Genomic DNA, 21,396 nt, shown 5'->3' with positions numbered 1-21,396 from the left:
TCTGCTGGTACTACCAAGTATACCGTATAATATTAAAAATTGTTTTTCTCACCTTTATATTGAGTTGCCGGATAGCAGGTGAAACGTTAGTTTAATAAAGTTAACGTTTAACTTCAGCAGAAGATCGAATTCGAATACCTAGATGTTATTTCGCATTATTACGTTTCGTTCGCTCGTTAGAAAATGTAACTCATGTTATGACTGAAATGTTCGCCGCGCGTTCTGCATCTGTTACGTAATAATTAAATTTTAATGACGTCATATTAGATATACGTGCTGCGGATCTGGTTTGTTACGTCACAATTAAAATTTTAATGACGTTGCGTTTTGAAAGCGATTGTTGCTATTCTGATGCTCGATTATCGACGTCATTACACAGTGACGTCATGACCCAGGTTCGAACCCCACCCTCGGTAGTAAGGAACACAACTTGATAATCTTGAATAACTTTATTAAACACTTGATATATATTTATAAATAAAAGGTTTACAAAACTTCGGTATCTTGTCCAAGTGGGGGTTGGGCTGGGGGTAATATGTGGCCTCCCTTCCTTGATAGAAGGCCGATCTCCTCCTTCAACGCCTATGGGTGGAATATAGGAGTTAAAAAGATGGGGCTTATTTGCACTACCCATCTTACCCCACCCGACCATACATACACGTCCCATCTTACCCCACCCTACTATACATACACGTCCCATCGTACCCCACCCACTATATACACACGTCCCATCTTACCCCACCCTACTATACATACACGTCCTATCTTACCCCACCCGACCATACATACACGTCCCATCGTACCCCACCCACTGTATACACACGTCCCATCTTACCCCACCCTACTATACATACACGTCCCATCTTACCCCATCCGACCATACACGTCCCATCTCACCCGCCCTACTATACATATGTCCCATCTTACCCCACCCTACTATACATACACGTCCCATCTTACCCCACCCGACCATACATACACGTCCCATCGTACCCCACCCACTATATACATACACGTCCCATCTTACCCCACCCGACCATACACGTCCCATCTCACCCGCCCTACTATGCATATGTCCCATCTTACCCCACCCTACTATACATACACGTCCCATCTTACCCCACCCGACCATACACGTCCCATCTCACCCGCCCTACTATACATATGTCCCATCTTACCCCACCCTACTATACATACACGTCCCATCTTACCCCACCCGAACATACATACACGTCACATCTCACCCGCCCTACTATACATATGTCCCATCTTACCCCACCCTACCATACATACACGTCCCATCTTACCCCACCATATAAACATAATAATATACATACTTGTATTTCTTGTGATTGTAGTTGTACAAGTTGTACGAGTCTGTGTTGTTCACGAATCTCACTTTTCTTGCGGCCTTTCTGCTCCAATTCCTGGTTGTTGTTATATGATGATAATATAATATATATAATGATAAGATCCAATCTAACTTCTGCTACCAGTTATACTTAAAATAGTACTTTTTAACTTTCTTCTTAATTTGTAAAACAATTTAAATTAAAGGAGAGCCAAGAAAGATTAATTCGAACACAGTGACATTCCTATATTGACAATATAACATTGGTACAAAAATTGTGAAACATTTTCAACCGGGATTGTGTGGCCTCCCCCCTGCCTTTTGTGCTTAGGGACATGACTGGTGATTTCTACACTTCATTAATAAACATTTAAACCAATAATTTAATTGAATATTGACCACTGGGTTGGAGCAATTGCCGTTAAGTGTCTTGCCCAAGGACACATACACCCACAATGGTAGCAGCGTCAAGCCTTGAACCCATTACCTCTGCGTGAGAGCCAGGCGCGCTAACCACTATACCACAGCGCCGGATTTTGGGAATAAGTTGGATTTATCATGACAATTGACCAACTATCCCTGCCTTTCCCCATATACCCCCTATACCCAACCACCCACCATGGTACGTTGTCTATGATCCAACCCTTGTTCAAGTTCCTCCTTATCATTGGCCAGGACATTCAATCTTTCCAACCTGATCGTGTTGTCTCTCGTTAGTTCCGTGATTCGCTCACGTAACTCGTCTATTCGCCGCTGTGTTGAAATATCAATGTTGGTGTTCTTGCAGTGTGTGGATAAGCAGGCATGACTTTTGGTTGGTTTGGTCATTTATATCTTCGTTGGTGGGAACTTGAGTGACTTACCCATGGTTGCCACTCCCATGCCCACAGTCATATACATCATGTTAGGATAATTATAATAAACAAACCAACGTACTTGTCTCTTCAACAACTCCTTTGTATTCTTAACCTCTTGCCTGCGAACTTGTTCCTTCAGTTCTTCAACATTCTTGTTTATCGTCACTGAATCCAGTTTGTCCAAATCCACAATCCTGCCAAACTAAACAACAATCATAATGTTAACTATATGTAATACCTTGCACGTGTGTTATCATCCTGATAAAGACGAGCTGTATAGAACGTCAGTAAGCAAATAAATGCAACAAGAGCCGTTTTAAAATATAAAATATGAAAATGTTCAACATAGCGATTTAATTGGTTATTAACGAAGATGACTGCGTGCCAATCTGTACTTTAGACAATGACAACCTTTTCCCTAACCCCCTTTACCTCCCCCCACATACATATATGTAAGTTAATAAATCCAGACTCATAAGCATCCACACGTTTCTTACCCCACCTCTAACAGTCCAACCCTTGATATCACCCAACCACCCTCTTTACCCTCTACCACCCCCCATTTAGCACTCCCAACCCTAAACCCCCCAGACCCCCTACAACCCACACCCTGACCCATCCAACCCCCCACCCCCCACCTTCAGCATCATCATGTGTTCGCACTTCTCCTCCAATTGTTCGATTCGATCCTCCATGCTCCTTCGATTCTTGATCAGATGAACGTGTTGTTGACGCGCACCCCTTCAATATTTAACATACTTATTATTAGGTTTTTAATAAGGTACGAATGAAGTTTGATGTCATATCATGTACATATATTTTGAAAATTGCCGAAGCAACTGAAATCATCTTGACAATTTAGAAAATTATATACAGAACCCACGTACAATAATAACACCCCAACCCACTTATAAAGTTTCCTTTGTTCCGACTTCTCGTGTTGTAACTCCTTGATCCTTCGTTGCAATCCACTCAGTGAATTGTTGGCGAATATTAAGCATTGGGAGAGGTCGGACGGGACGACTGCGTTGTAAACGTGTTCCACTTGGTGGAGACGGAGAGGCACGACCACGTCAAGCTCGTTCAACTTGCCTTGTTTCTCAACCTAATATAAAAACAACATTAATTGGTGGGTGTTATATATTTTGATGCAGCGGGTAAACGACAGACGTTCTAACACGAGTGTTCTGTTTCATACACCTCGTGCCCGCTTACAAGTTACCACGTAAGTAACTTTGTGGGTGATTGTTTTCTGTATGGCTGATAACTTAGACAACCCATTAATGACCACTGGGTTAAAAGTAATTGTTGTTAAATGTCTTGACCATGGATTTGCATTTCATTAAATATTTAATTTCATGAAACAACAAAAGACTAATGTTGTTTATAATGTTCATTGAATAAAAACAAAGTTTATTGTTCCATTAATAATGGATATTATGACATCACGAACAGGATTTATTTTCTTGTTCCACATAAAATATTCATTCACCCTCCAACTTTAGAATTAAGATAAGGATTAACACGGATCAAATATTGAAACTTTAGTTTGTAAAACATGGTTTGGTTCATTCTTACAAGGGGGAGGTTGTTTGTGGTTTGTTTTATTGACAAATTTTACTTGGAGAGAATAATTATTTTTTTTGAACGGTCGTACTACTGTTTTGGAAGAATCTTTTTTGAAATATTTTATTATTTTATGTTTTAATTTAGGCATAATATCGAACATTGTAGATTTACAAGTTCTTGGGTAGTAATAGTAATGGCTCCTTGTAATATAGTAACACGACTATTTATTTATTGCAACTCTTTGAGCAAGGCTTGCCCAACTATGCGAGGATAAATAAGTTACATTTAATTTTACTATACCCATCATTTACATTAGTTCCTCAACATTGTTCAACAATATGACATCACAACTCCACACTATGACATCACAACCCCACACTATGACATCACAAACCAACCTGGAAAGCCTCTAGATCAGCAAGCGCTGTCTTAAGCTGAGCGTCCATCACTTTAGCTTTCTTCAACAAGCCATCGACGTCCTTCTTTAATGTCTCGGCAAGTTTCTTCTCCTCCAAGATTTGTTCCTCCAGGTCGAGTCGTTTCTCGCGAAGAACCAACGCAGAATCAAACAATGCCTGTCGGTGGCATTTATATTTATTGTAAATATCCCCGAATGTGATATCTAGAATTAATTTAACTGAATAATGATCATTGTTGTGTCATAAAAAGTGTTTCTCAACCACTGCACCATCTGAATATAATAGTAAATTTATACACAATACAATTAATGTCAAAATAATTTAAATTCGCTGACTCACCTCGTCACACCCTGGTGGACATGCTGAGTCATCGAAACCACCTTCCACCGAGTCATCCTCGTCCTCCTCACTCGACCAATCGGATTCATCCGATGACGACACGTCGCTGTCTTCCTCTTCACCCTCTGTGATGTCATAATAATTTGTTTATTTGTACATAATATCATTTACATAACATAATTTGTTATTTATATGTTTGAATACGATAGCGAAGATCTGGTTAACTAAAACAACGAACAGAGGCAATTAGCAAAAAAATGACAATCATTAAAACACTACGCTAGCCTAGAGGAGCACGCTCTAACCAATTTACTACGGCACTAGGGTCTAACCCCACAGCTAACCCTCAGATACCCCCCCCCCACAACACAGATACCCACAGAACCCTTACCTTCCATAACCTTCTTCTTGCTTCGCTTAATCTTCTTCTTAAACACTCTGTTTAGGAAGTCAGCGAACTTATTATTATCACCCAGGGAAGCGCTGAACGATGCGTGAAGGGATTTCTCGCGGTCCAACAAACGATCAATGTCGCGTCTCTTCATCTCGAGACGGGTTTGCATATCAACTGCCTGGGTTTTGAACAAGTAATTAAAGATAATTGAAAACTGTATAAAAACTTTAAGATTGGAAAAAATATGGAAAAGTTTAAGTACATTGGGCAAGAGAGGACAAGGTTGGCTGAATAACTGTCAGCCAATCTTTACATAAAATCACTGAAATGTTCATACTAATAATGCATACATCATTAAATTCATGTTTTAAAGAATTGGTATTATGTAAAGTATATTTGGATCCACTGAGGCAGTTTACAAACACTCAATAATAGAGATTCTATTCTATAAGGGTGAGGTCTTTAGTGAGGCACACCTGAGACCTGGGATGTAGGTTTATTACCCCAACACCCAGGGTGCTACCATCTAGACCCCATTCGTGTTAAACACACACTACTATGACATCACAACCACCCACTACTATGACATCACACCACACGCTACTATGACATCACAACCACCTTTCCATTAATCTCTGCGAGTTCGGTTCGCTTCCCAACAACCCTCCCGCTTAGGGTGGTTTCCCTTTTCTCATATTCTTTCAACAGAAGGAGCTCCTCCAGCAAAGTCACTTGCCTGTTGATATGTATGTTGTTAGTATAAATATCCAAGCTTATCTGCCAAGTATAACTGACATAGTTATTGATAAAGAATTTTGCAATTTTGTTAGTTTAGCAATCACACTTTATCTGACACTGATTTTTACCCGTAGTGCATTTTAACAATTTTGCTGCTAATTCACGTTTTTATTTAATTTTATCTTCACCATCGCATTCACAGAGATAAATAAAATTCAATTAGTGTAATGTAACTACTACATGAACAAACAATATCATAATAGTGTACGAACATTACTGGGTAAATTAGCTTGGAAGAAAAAGCCACATTATGATTTAAAACAACATCACCTCAGATCTGCCATCTTTAAATCCACGTCCAGATTTATTTTATTGTGACGTAACAATCGTAATTCTGCATCAAACGACATCATTCTTTCTTCAATCAAGCGTAACAAACGATCTCGTTGATATTTTATTCGAATCTTTTCAATTTGTGCGAGTTGTATCTCCAGTACTGTGGGTTTGTGGCTGCTAGCTGTAGGCTGGGGATGGTACAAAGTTGAAATCGAGTGTTGTCGCTTGTTGTTATTGGTGGGGCAATGGCAGTCGTTATAACACGGGTGTTCTGTTTCATACACCTCGTGCCCGCTTACGAGTTACCACGTATGTAACTTATTTATCCTCGCATGGCGGGGCAACGACAGTCGTTATAACACAGTCGTTCTGTTTCATACACCTCGTGCCAGCTTACGAGTTACTATGTATGTAACTTTGTTCTGTTTCATACACCTCATGCCTGCTTACGAGTTACCACGTATGTAACTTTATGGATGATTAATATTTTGTGTGGCTGATAATTTAGACAACCCATAGGTGATCACTGGGTTGAAGCAGTTAAGGTAAAGTGTCTTACCCAAGGATACATACACGCACAATTTGAGCATTGAACCCGTATACACCACAACCAACCCACCTTTTGTCCAAGTTTACTGGCAACACTGGTGGCAACACTGTTCACACTCTTCCTCCTCCCATGGAGAAGATCAGGATCATCTTCTGCTCCTCCTTCACCCTGAAGATGATAACAAAAAGATAAAAACTATCTTACCCCAACCCACAACATGTACCATCTTACCCCAACCCACAACATGTACCATCTTACCCCAACCCACAACATGTACCATCTTACCCCAACCCACAACATGTACCATCTTACCCCAACCCACAACATGTACCATCTTACCCCAACCCACAACATGTACCATCTTACCCCAACCCACAACATGTACCATCTTACCCCAACCCACAACATGTACCATCTTACCCCAACCCACAACATGTACCATCTTACCCCAACCCACAACATGTACCATCTTACCCCAACCCACAACATGTACCATCTTACCCCAACCCACAACCCGTACCATTTTACCCCAACCCACAACCTGTACCATTTTACCCCAACCCACCCACCTCATCCCCGAACCCCCCAAAGAGTCCTCCACCTCCTTGCCTCTTCTTTTGAGCAGCAGCTTCTTCCCTCATCTTTTCATCTTCCTCGAACTTAAGCAGGGTGTCGCGTGTGTACTCGTACCTCCTGGAGTTACAATGGTGGATTAGTAAAAGCATAAGTCTGTTCAGCATAAAAACGTCTTGACTTGGGGAAGGGGGGTAATATAAAGGGTTACTACCGGCAGAAGTTAGGTTTAAACAGACTTAGGTACAAAAAACAACAAAAGGCACAAGCTTAACTAATCCATGTCTGCCACTCATGTTAATCAGCTTCTATTCTATATGGGTCCTTGTATGATGACCAAGGATTTTTGTCATATTTCCCCCAACACCCACTCTGCTTATACACAATCGGCTTAATCAACAAAGTAACAAACTTGTGCGGTTGTTCATAATATACTTTAGTTGGTTTACTTAATTCCCAGAGTCCCAGACAAAGTTAGCTTTAGCTTGACTTATTGGTTACCACCCCAATAATTAACAAACATAATCAACGTATCAACAAAGTTACAAACTTGTGCGGTTGTTCATCCGGATGCGGGCGTGGGATCATGGGAAGATCAACTTTCTCATCTTTAACCATCCTCCTCTGCATCTCCTTCAACTCCTGGAGTTGATTCTTCATCTCGATGATGGAAGAGAGCTTCCAATCACGGAGCGTCGTTAACTTCTCGTTGAAGTCCGATTTTGCTCGATGGATCTGGAGGGGAAGGGTGTATGAGTTATTTATCCTTGAGTGGAGGGGCAACGGTATATATTCGATATGGGTGAGGTCCTTGTTAGAGAACCTTGAGTCAGATTTTGCCTATTTAACTCGCACTTCTTGTATATACGAATAGAAGACCGTCTTCTAGACTCTTTCTATAACATAGTTGATATACAGGATACGATTTTTTTCCTTCCGAGGTCACTAAAAATGTTTCGTAAACCAAAATATTTGAGAAGGGAGTTGTGTCCAAGATATGGGTTTCCATGTTTGCATAGATATCTAAGTTAACCACAAGTTAACCACACCACCCACCAATCCCAGTAAAGTTAAAAGTTGATATCGCTTCTTCTCAGTATCCATTCTCAGATGTTCGGGTACCACGTAATCAGGTGACGTCTTCAGCTTAAAGTCTCCCATATTCGCTTGTGCGTCTTTGATTGCTGAAACATCGGCTGGATCTTCATAATTCTCATCAGGTTTGCTACGGAACAATTCCTCCCACTGTTTATATAGGGGGGTTATGTGAGGGTTATAAAGTGTATATGAGGGGTATGTGGTGTGGTTATGGATATTGTATATTTACTGAATAATTAAGACAAATTTAACTGATACAAAAAGGGAGTTGTTTGTAGTTATTTTGAAGGGTTAGGCCTTTAGGGCAACTACTGCTAACATAAATAAAACTTAGTCTAAAAAAGTTTTTTTAGTTTGACATTTTGATATACATAGCATAGGTGCAGAATGACTTCGATGGTTTTAATTATGACATCACAAACCTCTTTATGACGTTTCTCCCTTTTCATCTTGGACTCTTCAGCTTTCTTCAAAGCTTTGGCGACTTTCTCTGCTTTCCTCCCGTGAAGTAACGAAGATTTCTTTTGTTTCGATTCAATGACGGTTTCCTCTAGTTCATCATCGTCTGTGGGGGTTGGGGGTTAAGTTGATGAGATTTTATGCAAATGGCGGGGCAACAACAATGGTTATAACACGGGTGTTCTGTTTCATACACCTCGTGCCCGCTTATGAACATGTATGTAACTTTGTGGTTGATGGCAGATAATTTAGACAACCCGTTAGTAACCACTGGGTTGGAGCAATTGTTGTTAAGTGTCTTTCCCAACGACTTGGGGTGGGCAGGAAAACGAATGTAACTTATTTAAAAAACAATTCAGAAAACCAAAAACCAAATTGTAAAGAGTGAAAATGATAAAGCAACATGGAGGCCAGGGTACCATAGAACTGACCCACCTTTACCCCCCCTCCCCGATGATATAGAAGCCCCACCATCCATCAGCCCCATCACCCCACCCTCAGATGCAAGGCTTGCTGCCCGAACACGCTGTTCAACAACGTCCTTCAACGTGAAGAACTCATCGGGTAACTTAGCAACCCTGTACGAGGACACCGTGTGGCTCGATTTGAACGAATGGACGATGATTCGGTCGCACTCGAGTTGGGAACGGAAGCGTTGCTATAGAAACAACATAGAGATCTTATTATTACTGCTGTAGTCCAACAACAGTATAATAACGAGCAAACTCTGACTTAAATGCTATGAAGTACGATCTTGTTAAAGTTATCTCTGCTTATTAATTAGTTATCACCCATATAAACCAATTTACCCAAACACTTTTAATACTTATCATATAAGCATGGATGGATAAGTATAACGTATATAAACCACCCACAAACACCCCACCTCCAACTTGCGATGAACCAACGATAGTTTCTCTTTCTCCCACATCATCTCCAACCTCACCCGCTCTATCTTTGACTCTGTCTCTTGCTCCATCTTGTGCCGGATGGTGGGATCCAACTCAAACTCCTAGTGGCGCCCGAGAATATACAAAAATTATAGCAAAGACAAAGTGACATTCATTTATTTAAAAAACATAGCAAAACAACATGTGTAGCTGGATAAGTTTATATAAGTCTTATAACAGCTATTTACCTGCGTTATTTTGTGTCTGATGGGATTCCTACCACAATATTACTTATAGTAAATAAGCATTTATCCATACATGAAACACAAACGAACCGCCTTCTTAAGCCTAACATCCTCTGGAAGATCGTTATTCTTCTCCAGCAGCTCGAGGAAAGTCCTCCTCAGTTTCCCCACCCTCCTCCTCTCGGCCATCTTCTTCCCTTCTGCATCTCGGATCATCTTATCGTGCTCAGCTTTCAACTTGGCATCCTCAATGCTGTAAGCTTGTGGGTCGTTGATGTCGTCCACGCTCATCTCCCCAACGATGCGTTTCTGTTTTTGAAGGAAATATTGCGCATAACTTTGAATGTAGAGGGTGATATTGTAAATCAAGGTAGACACAGTCATTATAAAGTGTTTAGTAGGTTGTGCAGAATAAGTTTGCTAACGTTGCGTTTCTATTGAAGTAACATTGTGTATGTGGGGGTGGCAGCATCAAGCCTTGAACCTAGCACCCTTGGGATACAACGCAAGAGCTCTAACCACTGTACTACAGAACCAGTTAAACACCTTGGTGGTATAAACTTTGCAAAGTATATTTTATATCCCAACCCACCCACCTTAGGTGTCGGTAGCTTTGCTCTCTTTCCTTCCATGCTCTTCACAATTTCTTCATGAGCGAGGGAATGATATCCAAATATATTCCCATCTGATCCCCCACTGAATAGATACGCCCCATCATAGCTTTCCACTATGTTCGTTATGCTCCCTGTGTACATATGTAATGTTAGGGGTCCATGGGGTGGTATGTCAGATCAAGATTTTAAACAGGGGTTGCATCTGTTTTAACATCCATGTTTTAAGTTTAAAACAGATTTTATCCTGCTGTTGGGTGTCTATACAAACAAGCAGAGCCAAAGTATATTGCATTCACCACATTAATCAATGAGGTTCCCTATGTTTGACAACTATGAGTGTAACTGCGTTTTAACAATGTCACCCCAGATTTTGCCTTGCTGTTAGGTGTCTATACAAACAAGCAGAACCAAAGTATATTGCATTCACCACATTAATCAATGAGGTTCCCTATGTTTGACAACTATGAGTGTAACTGTATTTTAACAATGTCACCCCAGATTTTACCCTGTTGTTAGGTGTTTATACAAACAAGCAGAGCCAAAGTATATTGCATTCACCACATTGATCAATGAGGTTCCCTATGTTTGACAACTTAACACCCACAACAACAACATACCAGTATCATTATCATGCATGTTCATGTCCCAATGTGCGCCCATCATATCGAGGTCGAATGGGAGCTCTGGATCTCCCTCTAGTGGGTAAACACGGATCATTCCGTCAAGGAACCCGGCCACAAGTTTGCGACGATCGGTCGTAAAGGAGATACGGGAGATTGGGACGTCCAAGGAATCTGGAGGTGGGGGGGGGTTGTTATAAAATGGTGGACGGCAGTGTGAGAGTAATCTATAAAAGGTTCTACAGAGGACAAAGGATTAAAGTCATCTAGATCCACTGAGACAGATTATAGACAAGTAATAATAAAGATTCTATCCTATAAGTGGGAGGCTTCAGTGAGACACCTGAGACCTGGGATTTAGATCAGAGTTGACCCATTACCCCAACACCAAAGGTGCTACCATATCCTCACCAGATGTTGAAGCCCGCGCCCCCCAGACAAGCGAACCACAAAATATTCACACTTTAACTCCCACCTTTAACGGGGATGGCTCTTGTTGGCTCTGATGAAACTTCTTCATCCTGATCTTCATCCTTGAAGACACACTCGTATAAATACCCTGCATCATAACCATCCATGGATGCCATGAATCTTCCCGGGAGCAGATATGATGCTTGGAGAACACTGTTGGGATGCGGGGGGATGAATAATTCCTCTTCTTCCTCATCAACATCCTCGGGATCTTCCTCAAGGAACGAAGCAGCATCTTCCGGACTTATCTCCTCACCTGATAAAGATTGACATCATTCATTCAACCCAGATCAAAATTAATAACAGGGATGTTCTGTTTCATACACCTCGTGAGTTACCACGTGTGTAACTTTGTGGGTGATAATTTTTATGTATGGCTGACAATTTAGCAACCCATTATTGCAACTGTCGTTAAGTGTCTTGTGCCACTTCTCACCTCTGTCTTTTCTTCTTTGCAATTCCTTCTCCCTTTGCCTTCTTCTTTTTTTCTTCTCTACTTCTTTCCTTTCTCTCTCTTCATCTCTCCTCAGTCTGGACTTAATGCTTTGAAATGTGAAGTACCTGCAACAGATCAACAACTGTATCCCAGGTTCAAGGAAGTAACTTAATATTTGAAATTATATCCCATATTTTCAATTTTTATAACTTGGGTTTAACATAATCCATCTGAATAGCATTCTAAACAAACTAATATTGTTCATAAAAATTTCGACAAACATTGTAGAATAATGAAGGGACAACCCATAATGGTAAATATAGATAACTTGGCATATAATGTGAAAACCCAGTACTATCACTCACTTCATAGCAACATCTGATAACTTGAATGAATGTGAGGTGTCTGTATGCGAGGGTGCCGTAATCTCAATAACTTTCCCGTTACTGCAAGACACGAGGAGGGTCGTGTCGGGCTGTGAGGGTATAATGGATGGGTTGGGGGTTAGTATAGACTTGAAAGAAATATGGGTCAACGCTATATCTATCATCCAACAAACAACATCGAGGTTGGAAGAGGAATACCGATTAGTATAGTATACCTGGTAGCTAACAGTATGTTTTTTACACTTTTTTCCAGTAAGAAACAGAGAAAATGTTGGTCCTTTTTTTTACCAGAAGAGTTATTTCTGATATAACATAGGTTGCAAAACAGCACAATATTTTCCAGCTCAACACAAAGCAAGTCACAAATAAATCCTTTTGTGTTTAATGATAGAAATATTAGTTTTACCCAAATAGCAATTTATAATACTCACGAATCCCGGAGGCGACCATTCCATCCCGGTTACTTCCCCAGGAATGCTCACGAACCCGATTGGTGAATAACCACCCGCATCAACCGAGAAGAAGAAGACGGTTTTATCGGTGCTCCCTGTTGCGAGGATCTCACCAGTGTTGTCGAACGCAAGGGACGTGATGGTGGACGAATGAGGTTTCATCACCTAGGGGGGTTATGTGTGGGTGAGGGGTTTGTATGAAACAATGTAACTTATTTATCCTCGGGAGGTTAGAAACAACACTGGTTATAACATGGGTGTTCCATACATTTCGTGCCAGCTTACAAGTTGGATAGTATGGGCAGGTTGTTTAGTGGGGAATAATAGGGATATAGTTGACCCAGACACTCAATATCTAAATCAAATATTGGCACAAAATGCAAGAAGAACCTTTTTCTACTTATTTTCACTCATAATTATAAACATGTATACATGTATGACGATTAGTTGTTTAATTGTATTATTTCTATTACCTGGTTTAGAATAAGCTCATTGGCGCCATCTACCTGACGTAGTGTCAACACCCGAAGTATTCCGTCGGAAAAGCCACCAATAATGGTGGTACCTTTCGGATCAACCTGCATGTATGGTGTGGTCAACATAACAAAGGTGTGGTCAACATAACAAAAGGCAGTTGGTAAATAATGCTACGAGTAAAACTACTTGTGGAAAAAGGTTAAACTCATAACTAATGTTGTTGCACAGTAGCCAGTCACCCAATCAATCAAAATAAGATTCTCCCCAATAAGAGGCAACCATGAATACTTTCAAGCTAAAGTTGACACATTACCCGAACTTTTGGCCAACCTTCCTAACCCAGTAAAGTTCATTTTATAAAACTGAGATTTAGAACACACAGTTGGCCCATTACCTGACCCCAACCCCCCCCTAAAGTAACCCCCAGCCCTAAATACCACCCCTAACCACACATACTTCAACCCACCCACCCATACTCCAACCCACCACTTTATTCGGCCATATCAGCGCCGTTCCCCTCGAATGAACACTCGGCGATTTAAACTCGCACAAAATATTCCTTGTTAAATAATCGTGGATTCGAACGAAGGTGTCGCCCGTTGTCGCCACCAAGTGGCTCGATGGTGACGAGGCGAGGCCCGCGATTGGACCGCTCGTGAACGAATGAAGCTTCGCAGGAGGTTTCGTCTGGAAAGAAAGTTGGGTGAAATATTATCATTTCTATCAGATTTCATGCTTGTAATAATCTTGGATAGTGTTTGCGGCAAAATCTGGGCTGACATTGTTTAAAAAACATAGGAAACTGCATTGATTAATGTGGTGAATTCAAGAAGGCTCTGCTTGTATGTTATATAGATGCCCAACAGCAGGCCCCAATGTTTTAGGTTGAAAACTCGGGTGGTAAAACATATGATGTCACCCCTGTTTCATCCCATACACTTAATGTTATACCTGGTGGTTACCACTACATTACACACCCCTGTATTACCGTATGTGAGAATGAAAGATCCAACTTCCATATCCCACCACCTGCATCTTGTGCGTACCATATGGATGATCCTTCCTCTGTGTCCTCATCTTCGGCAGCCTGGAACATCATCAACATAATTATTATTATTATTATATATTGGAATGTACCTGGTAACTCATGGGCTGGCACGAGGTATATAAAAAGGAAAACCCGTGTTATAAAAACTGTCATTGGTTTTAAATTTCATTTACCTTCATTCATAGAAAACTTAACCACACCAACCCCCATAGAAACAATATAAACATAGATATCACCTTAACCATCCTTGTGAGTTGAACATCGGTCCCCACTTTCAATTCATTCATCGGCTCAACTTCAAACTTGTCCGAATCATCCGTTGTGTCCGCTGTGTCAATCGCTTCCAACTCCCAAACCTGAACGTAAGTGTGTTAGCATGGATTCGAACCCAGGATCCCTGGTTCTTCAACCCTGGACTGGATTCGAATCCAGGATCCCCGGTTCTCCCACCTTAACCTGGCTTTGAACCCACACCCCACCTACCCTAACATAACCATCCAACCCAATGGTTATGAGTTCCCCTTCATCAATCACAAGTTGTTGAATGGAGCCAACATGACATGGCTTCAGGTTCTTCTTACAGATCTCAACCTGGTAAATAGTTAGAATTACAAATCGTATATTATTCTAAATATCTTTTACCACAACAGACTACAACAGGTCATATTTAAAAGCATTAAAAAAATATTTTCAGGTTCCCGCCAAATGTGGTAGCAGCCTGGGTTTTGTGGTAACAGGCCAACTTTAGCCGAAATCTTATGTCCCATGGCATGCCACGAAATATGACCTCACCCATATAAAATGTGTATATACAATGTTGGGGTAATGGGCAACTATGGTCAAAATCCAAGGTTCCATGGCTGGCCTAGCTGTAGTACCTCACCCATATAGAGTATCAACACCCCTGGTCAACCCCACCCCCCACCCACCTTAATAAGCCCACCATCCCACAGCAGCATATTCCCCCACTCGCACCCCGATAACACTTTTCCATCCGGTAGTTGAATATATCCCTCTATGTCACTCAAAGATGTCTTGCCGAATCTACCAAGTTCACCTTTCAACTTTAACCCAGTGAATGTGAATGCCATCTTCCAAAACCTGATGAATATTGTGAATATAAACATCACTTGTGTTTATTGCGTGTGTTTAGGCACAGAACATCCGTCTTATAACGCATGTCGTTTCCCTGTCATGCAAAGATAAAAAGTTACATACATGGTAACTTGTAAGCGGGCACGAGGTGTATGAAACAGAACACCCGTGTTATAAAGCCTGTCGTTTTCTGGTCATGCGAGCATAATTAAGTTACATACATTCATTATTACACTCCCTGACCTAACAAACATTTGCACCTGATATGAGTTGTTCCACTGGATGTGAGTTGACCTTCTTGTTCTGGGGAGAAAGTTACGCGGTATACTTCTTGTGAGAAAGCCTGGGGAAGAAGGATTCAGCGTTAGGGGTTAATCATGATAACACGTGTACAATAAGTTCTACTTCAGTGTTGGAAAGAATATTAATCATGGAAACACATGTTGAATATATTGTACCTTTGACCTCAGCATAATCTTCTCCTTGCACCAATCCCAAACAGTTAACATGTAATCAGGTGCGGAACCGACAGAGGCTAGCAAGTCACCTTTAGGACTGAAGTCAACGAATGAATACGCGCGTTCCGTACCCCCTGTGTATATTAGGGGTTAGGTGGGTGGTGGTATAATGTGTTATAACGACTGTTGTTGCCCCGCCATGCGAGGATAAATAAGTTACATATGTGGTAACTTGTAAGTGGGCTAAGGCGTATGGAACAGACCACGGACAAATAAGTTAAATCATTGGTTACAATATTACACCACAAACCTTGCAGTACTCGGTACAACTTCATCGAGGGAAACTCGTAAACCAAAATATGTGGTTTCTTCCCTTTTTCTGCGACGGCAAAATATTTTCCACTTGGATGAATCTGTAACAAAGTGATCATAGAATAAATATCAGGATCTGATCTAACACCCATGAACACACCAAGTATTGAGCATAAACAATGGTGTACCAAACGAATATTTAGTTTTACCAACAATACCCAGAATCATTAGCCTTTGTTTCAACATAATTAACCGTTATTTATACGGACTTGATTCTCCACCACACATAGATATCTTATAATACTCACAGCAATTGATCCGATACCACCTCCACTACAACTACGAATGAACTTGTGCTCCCTGCTGTTGAGGTTGAGTAGGTGGACCTGTAGGGTAGTGTGGTTAAGTATGTAGGGTGAGGTGTAGGGTGGTGTGGTTAAGTATGTAGGGTGAGTTGTAGGGTAGTGTGGTTAAGTATGTAGGGTGGACCTATAGGGTAGTGTGGTTAAGTATGTAGGGTAAGGTGTAGGGTGGTGAGGTTAAGTAAGGTATTCCTCTCTGAAATCAAGGGGTTTCACGGGTGTTGCACACCATACATGGTGACTTCATACACCTCATGCTCACTGTCAATCATACAAAACACTAACCACCTCATACTCACCAAGTTTCCAGCAGCGAACACAGCAGTTGGACCGTTCAATAAATGGAGGTTGGATCTTTTACAACAATCGTAACCAAACGAATGGAAGAATTGAAGAAGATTGGATGGGATTCCAGATTCGTTTGTTACTCGGGACACTGACTGGTATTGCTGTGGTTTTATAAAGAAAATAGTTTATTTAATGAGGTATATAGAAAAATATTGAATGGGAATAAGTAAGAGGCGGGCAAACCTTCTAAATTACGACAGAGATAATTAAACTTAGTAAGTGCTACAAGCAAACAAAATATTGGTGTATCAAAGAACATAGGGGCAAACTTATATAAACACAGGGGAGGCAGGGATAGTTAGACACACAATCCTGTAAAACAAATCTAACTTATTGGTTGTAATGATTATTGCAAAATTTTCATGGTTTTGGCGCTTATTTTAATAATGGTCCATTGTTGCATCATAATACTCAAACAAACCTCAAAATCATAGAAGAAATCGGCGGGTGGGCCTTCCTCTTCAACTAAAAAATTAAAAATAAGATTTTAATATCTATGGTTAATAATATATATATATATATGAGCAGTGCAATTAAGGTGAAGCAGAAGGTACAAGGTTCAAAGCCCATACAGGGTTACAATACATTAAATGTTAATAACACAACACATGTAATGCTCGGCTATTTCGTATCTAATTAGTGATTCGTATAAAATAAATGTAACTTATTTATCCTCGCAAGGCGAGGTAATGACAGTCATTATAACACGGGTGTTCTGTTTCATACACCTCGTGCCCGCTTACAAGTTACCATGTATGCAACTTTGTGGGTGATTGTTTCGATATAGTGCAGGGGTCGAACAGCAAGCAAAGCAATCAAGGTGAATGGGATTAATAACACATGGATTACAAACATGCAATGAATGGAAAATAAATGAAATTGTCACAAACAACAACAATGTTAGTTTCTAATATGAAATGATTGCAGCAAACCAACATAAACCACATGGTTGATCAATGTTTAATCTTGCATGCTACTTTTGCTACTTCATTAAATTAATTAACGCTGATTATGACATCACAAGTTACAAACAATGATGATTATGAGCAAGCCAACTCATGCATGCCATCTACTGTTTACCAGGTTTCTCCTCTTCCACCACTGGAGGTTGCTCTTGAGGACTTTGTTCATCTTTATCAACCAAAGGAGGGGCAGGGACTTCATGAGCAGCATCTTTATCACTAACTTCCTCACCACCATCCGCATCAGCGCTAACTTCATCCTGACTTGTTTTAACATCATCTTGTCCATGTTTATCTTGACCACCTGTTTCTGGTTGTTCTTCCTTCCCAGCTTGACCGTCTTCTCCCACATTTTCAAGGTCTTTCTCGACTTTATCATCATCCTGGCCAACTGCTTCCACACCTTGTTCCTCTTCCTTACCAGATTGATCATATCCAATATTTTCTGCGTCTTTTTTAACTTTATCTTCATCTGAACCAACTGTTTCAACACCTTGTTGTTCCCCTTTACCAACTTTGTCAACATTTTGTTCAACATTGTCAACTTTTTCTTCCTCTGCATCAACTTTTTCATTATCAACAATGTCTTTAACACCTTGTTGTTGATTACCACCACCAATGTCTTCAACACCTTGTTGTTGATTATCACCACCAATGCCTTCAACACCTTGTTGTTGATTACCACCACCAATGTCTTCAACACCTTGTTGTTGATTACCACCAATCTCTTCAACACCTTGTTGTTGATTATCACCACCAATGTCTTCAACACCTTGTTTTTGATTATCACCACCAATGCCTTCAACACCTTGTTGTTGATTACCACCACCAATGTCTTCAACACCTTGTTGTTGATTACCACCAATGTCTTCAACACCTTGTTGTTGATTACCACCACCAATGTCTTCAACACCTTCACCACCATCTTGTTCTTGTTGATCATCACCAGCCACCCCACTTTCACCACCCACATCACCTTTATCTTCAACATCTTTATTTTCAGCTTTATCTTCTGGTACTTCCTCAACCTCATCATCTTGCTCCTTAACCTCCACTTGATCTTCCCCATCTTTCTTCTCAACCTCTCCCGCATCATCTTTAATCTCATCTCCTTCCAACCCACCATCCGCACCATCCTCCTCCTTCACTTCATCTTTTGATCCTTCCACCAGCGCAACATCCGGACTTTGATCCACTTCACCCCTATCTTCCACTATTGACCCCGAATCGTCCACTGGTTTTTCTTTTGCTTCAACTTCTTCTTTCCCAACATCACTTTCTTCCTGATCTTTGTTCTCTTCTTTTGTACCAGCTTCTTCTGCTTCCTTTGCTCCAACATCCAGATCTTTATCTTCTTGATCCTTTCTATCTTCCTTTTGCTCTTCTGCTTCTTCATCCTCCGTTCCCGCTTCTTCTTGTTCCTTATCTTTCTTTTTATCCTCCACAGGGTCGGCAACTTCCTCTTTTACCCCAACATCCTCCGATGAGCTCTTCACCTCATCTTGCCCACTAGAGGTCACTATACCCTCGGTTTCCCCGATTTGATTGCTTACATCATCAGTGACATCATCAGTGACATTATCGATGACATCATTACCTGGGTTTTTCGACGTCATCTCAATATTCACGCCTTTTTTCAAATCTTCATCAAAACTTTGTCGAACGGATGAACCAGTTGTTCCTTCGATCAAATTATCTGGAAATATTAAAAGTAAATAAGATATCAATGATAATAAGGTTTAATAAATTATAATAATAAATTAAAACTAATAACTGCAAAACATTATTGAACTTTTTTTTGTACAGTTAAGAGTATTTTATTTAATTAATGAAATGTGATACAGTTATCTATTTATATGTGGATTATTTTAAATGGATTTATAGTAAAAGAACAGATAGGCAGTTTATTTAGTTTTACGAAAAATTTTGTTTAGGAGGTTATAGGAAAGTTTGATGTAATAATGATAATTGAGCGACAAATTATTGCAAAACAATCGGTATTGTGATGAAACATGCAACGTGAGGAATAAGGTGGCTTGTTTGATTGACATGTAGGGGTGTTGGGTTCAAGGCTCACTGTGGTTCAACTGGAGATATTATTGTTAATATTTATGATGGTTTGTCAATAATACAAGACCCGGATAATAACATGCAGTGAAGCAATGATGGATTGAATAAACAGTGCGTGGGAAAGTGCATTCAATAATAAAGCCTGAGTTGATTAAACGGATGCACATAGGCGCCAAACTTGGGGTGGCAGGGTGGGCAGGCCAACCCCAGAATATTTTTACACTGCATTAATTAGTAAACATTACAACCAATAAGTTAGATTTGTTTCACAGGATTGTGTGACTAACTATCCCTGCCTCCCCTGTGTTTATAACAGTTTGGCGCCCATGTATATGCATTGCCAGTTTGTTGGTATATGCTGGTGCATGGATGATGGAAACAGAATATAATACTCATTGAGGCGTGAGTTGTATAATGGCCATAAATATAAGACTAACATCAACAGTAAAATGAACATACACAGAGCAAAGCAGTGATGACAGATTATAAAAATGATGGCAGTTTTAACAATAAGCAGCAAGCTAAATTGTGGAAACACTGGCAACACTAAATTACAAAGCAAAGCTTTGGGTAATCTCACCCATATACTGGGCTATAGAGAAAACAGCACTTTTAAGCTTAGATTAAACTTTAAATATACAAAATAGGAATAACCGCTAACTTTTGCTTTGTAACCTAGAGAGCCGCTTACAAATAGAAATAACAAACTTGTGCGTTCATGCGCAACATGCAGTGACGAGGCCAGTGGAGGGCGCATGCGAGTGAACATTACCGTTATGTTCCATTGTTGAAGACAATACCCCATTATTAGTCATAGCAACATTGTTATAAACAGACGACCCAATTGTCTCAACTGTTGGGGTGGATTCAGTATCCACTATGACATCACAATCTTTATTCTGATCATTTAATCTTTCCTTAAAATCTTTATTATCAGAATTTTTTCCAAATTTGTTATTCCCTTCAGCATTTTTTTCAATTTCTTGCCTCTGCAAAGTTTCATTCTCGCCATCCGGAAATTTTTTGATATTTTCTTCACTTTTTTCTTCGGGGCTGTCGGGTAGGGCGTGCAATCGAGCTTTGTATCTTTGCAAAGCAACTTTTTTTAAAATATGAGTAGCTGCTTTCAAGTCACGCGCTTTTGTTGGCGGTTTTGGAGAAATTTCTTTCGATTTTGAATTTTGTTTCGAATCCATTTTTATAACAGATAGTAGAATCGTATTTTCTACGCTACTGTAAATTCTAAAAGCTAAGTAACTATGTTCTAACGATACGTACTTGCGCTTTTGTCCTAAAATCGTCTTTTAATAATATATTATTCCAACTTCTTGATAAAAATAACGAAATTTCGAAAATTTTATTTCTCGAACATTTGTATAAGTTGTCATGCCAACATCGCTCAGCAGCTCCAGCTCGTGGATACTATTTGTAATTTTAGTTTTTTGGTAAATTTATGGGGACAGAAAT

General features: G+C 40.2%; 1 protein-coding gene across 6 annotated transcripts; it reads right to left on the bottom strand.

The window, feature by feature from the left end:
- Positions 1-434: 434 nt before the first annotated feature.
- On the bottom strand, positions 435-21,356 carry LOC149727405 (cilia- and flagella-associated protein 44-like). 6 transcript variants are annotated; one of them, XM_089889576.1, is made up of 41 exons: positions 20,702-21,346; positions 18,773-19,555; positions 18,596-18,631; positions 17,978-18,454; positions 17,319-17,362; positions 16,849-16,998; positions 16,496-16,573; positions 16,186-16,288; positions 15,876-16,009; positions 15,678-15,760; positions 15,252-15,423; positions 14,806-14,913; positions 14,559-14,678; positions 14,263-14,361; positions 13,761-13,961; positions 13,271-13,375; positions 12,777-12,962; positions 12,325-12,434; positions 11,960-12,084; positions 11,528-11,779; positions 11,050-11,226; positions 10,415-10,563; positions 9,909-10,127; positions 9,570-9,695; positions 9,119-9,341; positions 8,647-8,789; positions 8,183-8,371; positions 7,677-7,861; positions 7,123-7,246; positions 6,623-6,721; positions 5,998-6,191; positions 5,551-5,665; positions 4,927-5,107; positions 4,536-4,660; positions 4,176-4,352; positions 3,117-3,313; positions 2,847-2,949; positions 2,288-2,410; positions 1,970-2,104; positions 1,338-1,427; positions 435-582 (listed from the first exon to the last, which is right to left on the bottom strand). In XM_089889576.1, exons 1-41 carry the CDS (start codon positions 21,123-21,125, stop codon positions 487-489), a joined length of 6,960 nt encoding a protein of 2,319 aa, XP_089745702.1. In that variant the 5' UTR covers positions 21,126-21,346; the 3' UTR covers positions 435-486. The 6 variants fall into 6 exon arrangements, with proteins under 6 accessions (XP_089745702.1, XP_089745701.1, XP_089745703.1 ...); XM_089889575.1 differs by lacking the exon at positions 18,596-18,631 and having other exon boundaries at positions 17,978-18,490; XM_089889577.1 differs by having other exon boundaries at positions 17,978-19,555; positions 21,208-21,356.
- Positions 21,357-21,396: the final 40 nt, after the last annotated feature.

Source organism: Ciona robusta, chromosome 12, assembly GCF_009617815.1.
Source record: "Ciona robusta chromosome 12, ASM961781v2".
NCBI classification, from domain to species: domain Eukaryota; kingdom Metazoa; phylum Chordata; class Ascidiacea; order Phlebobranchia; family Cionidae; genus Ciona; species Ciona robusta.
This window is presented reverse-complemented; position numbering and strand designations above follow the sequence as displayed.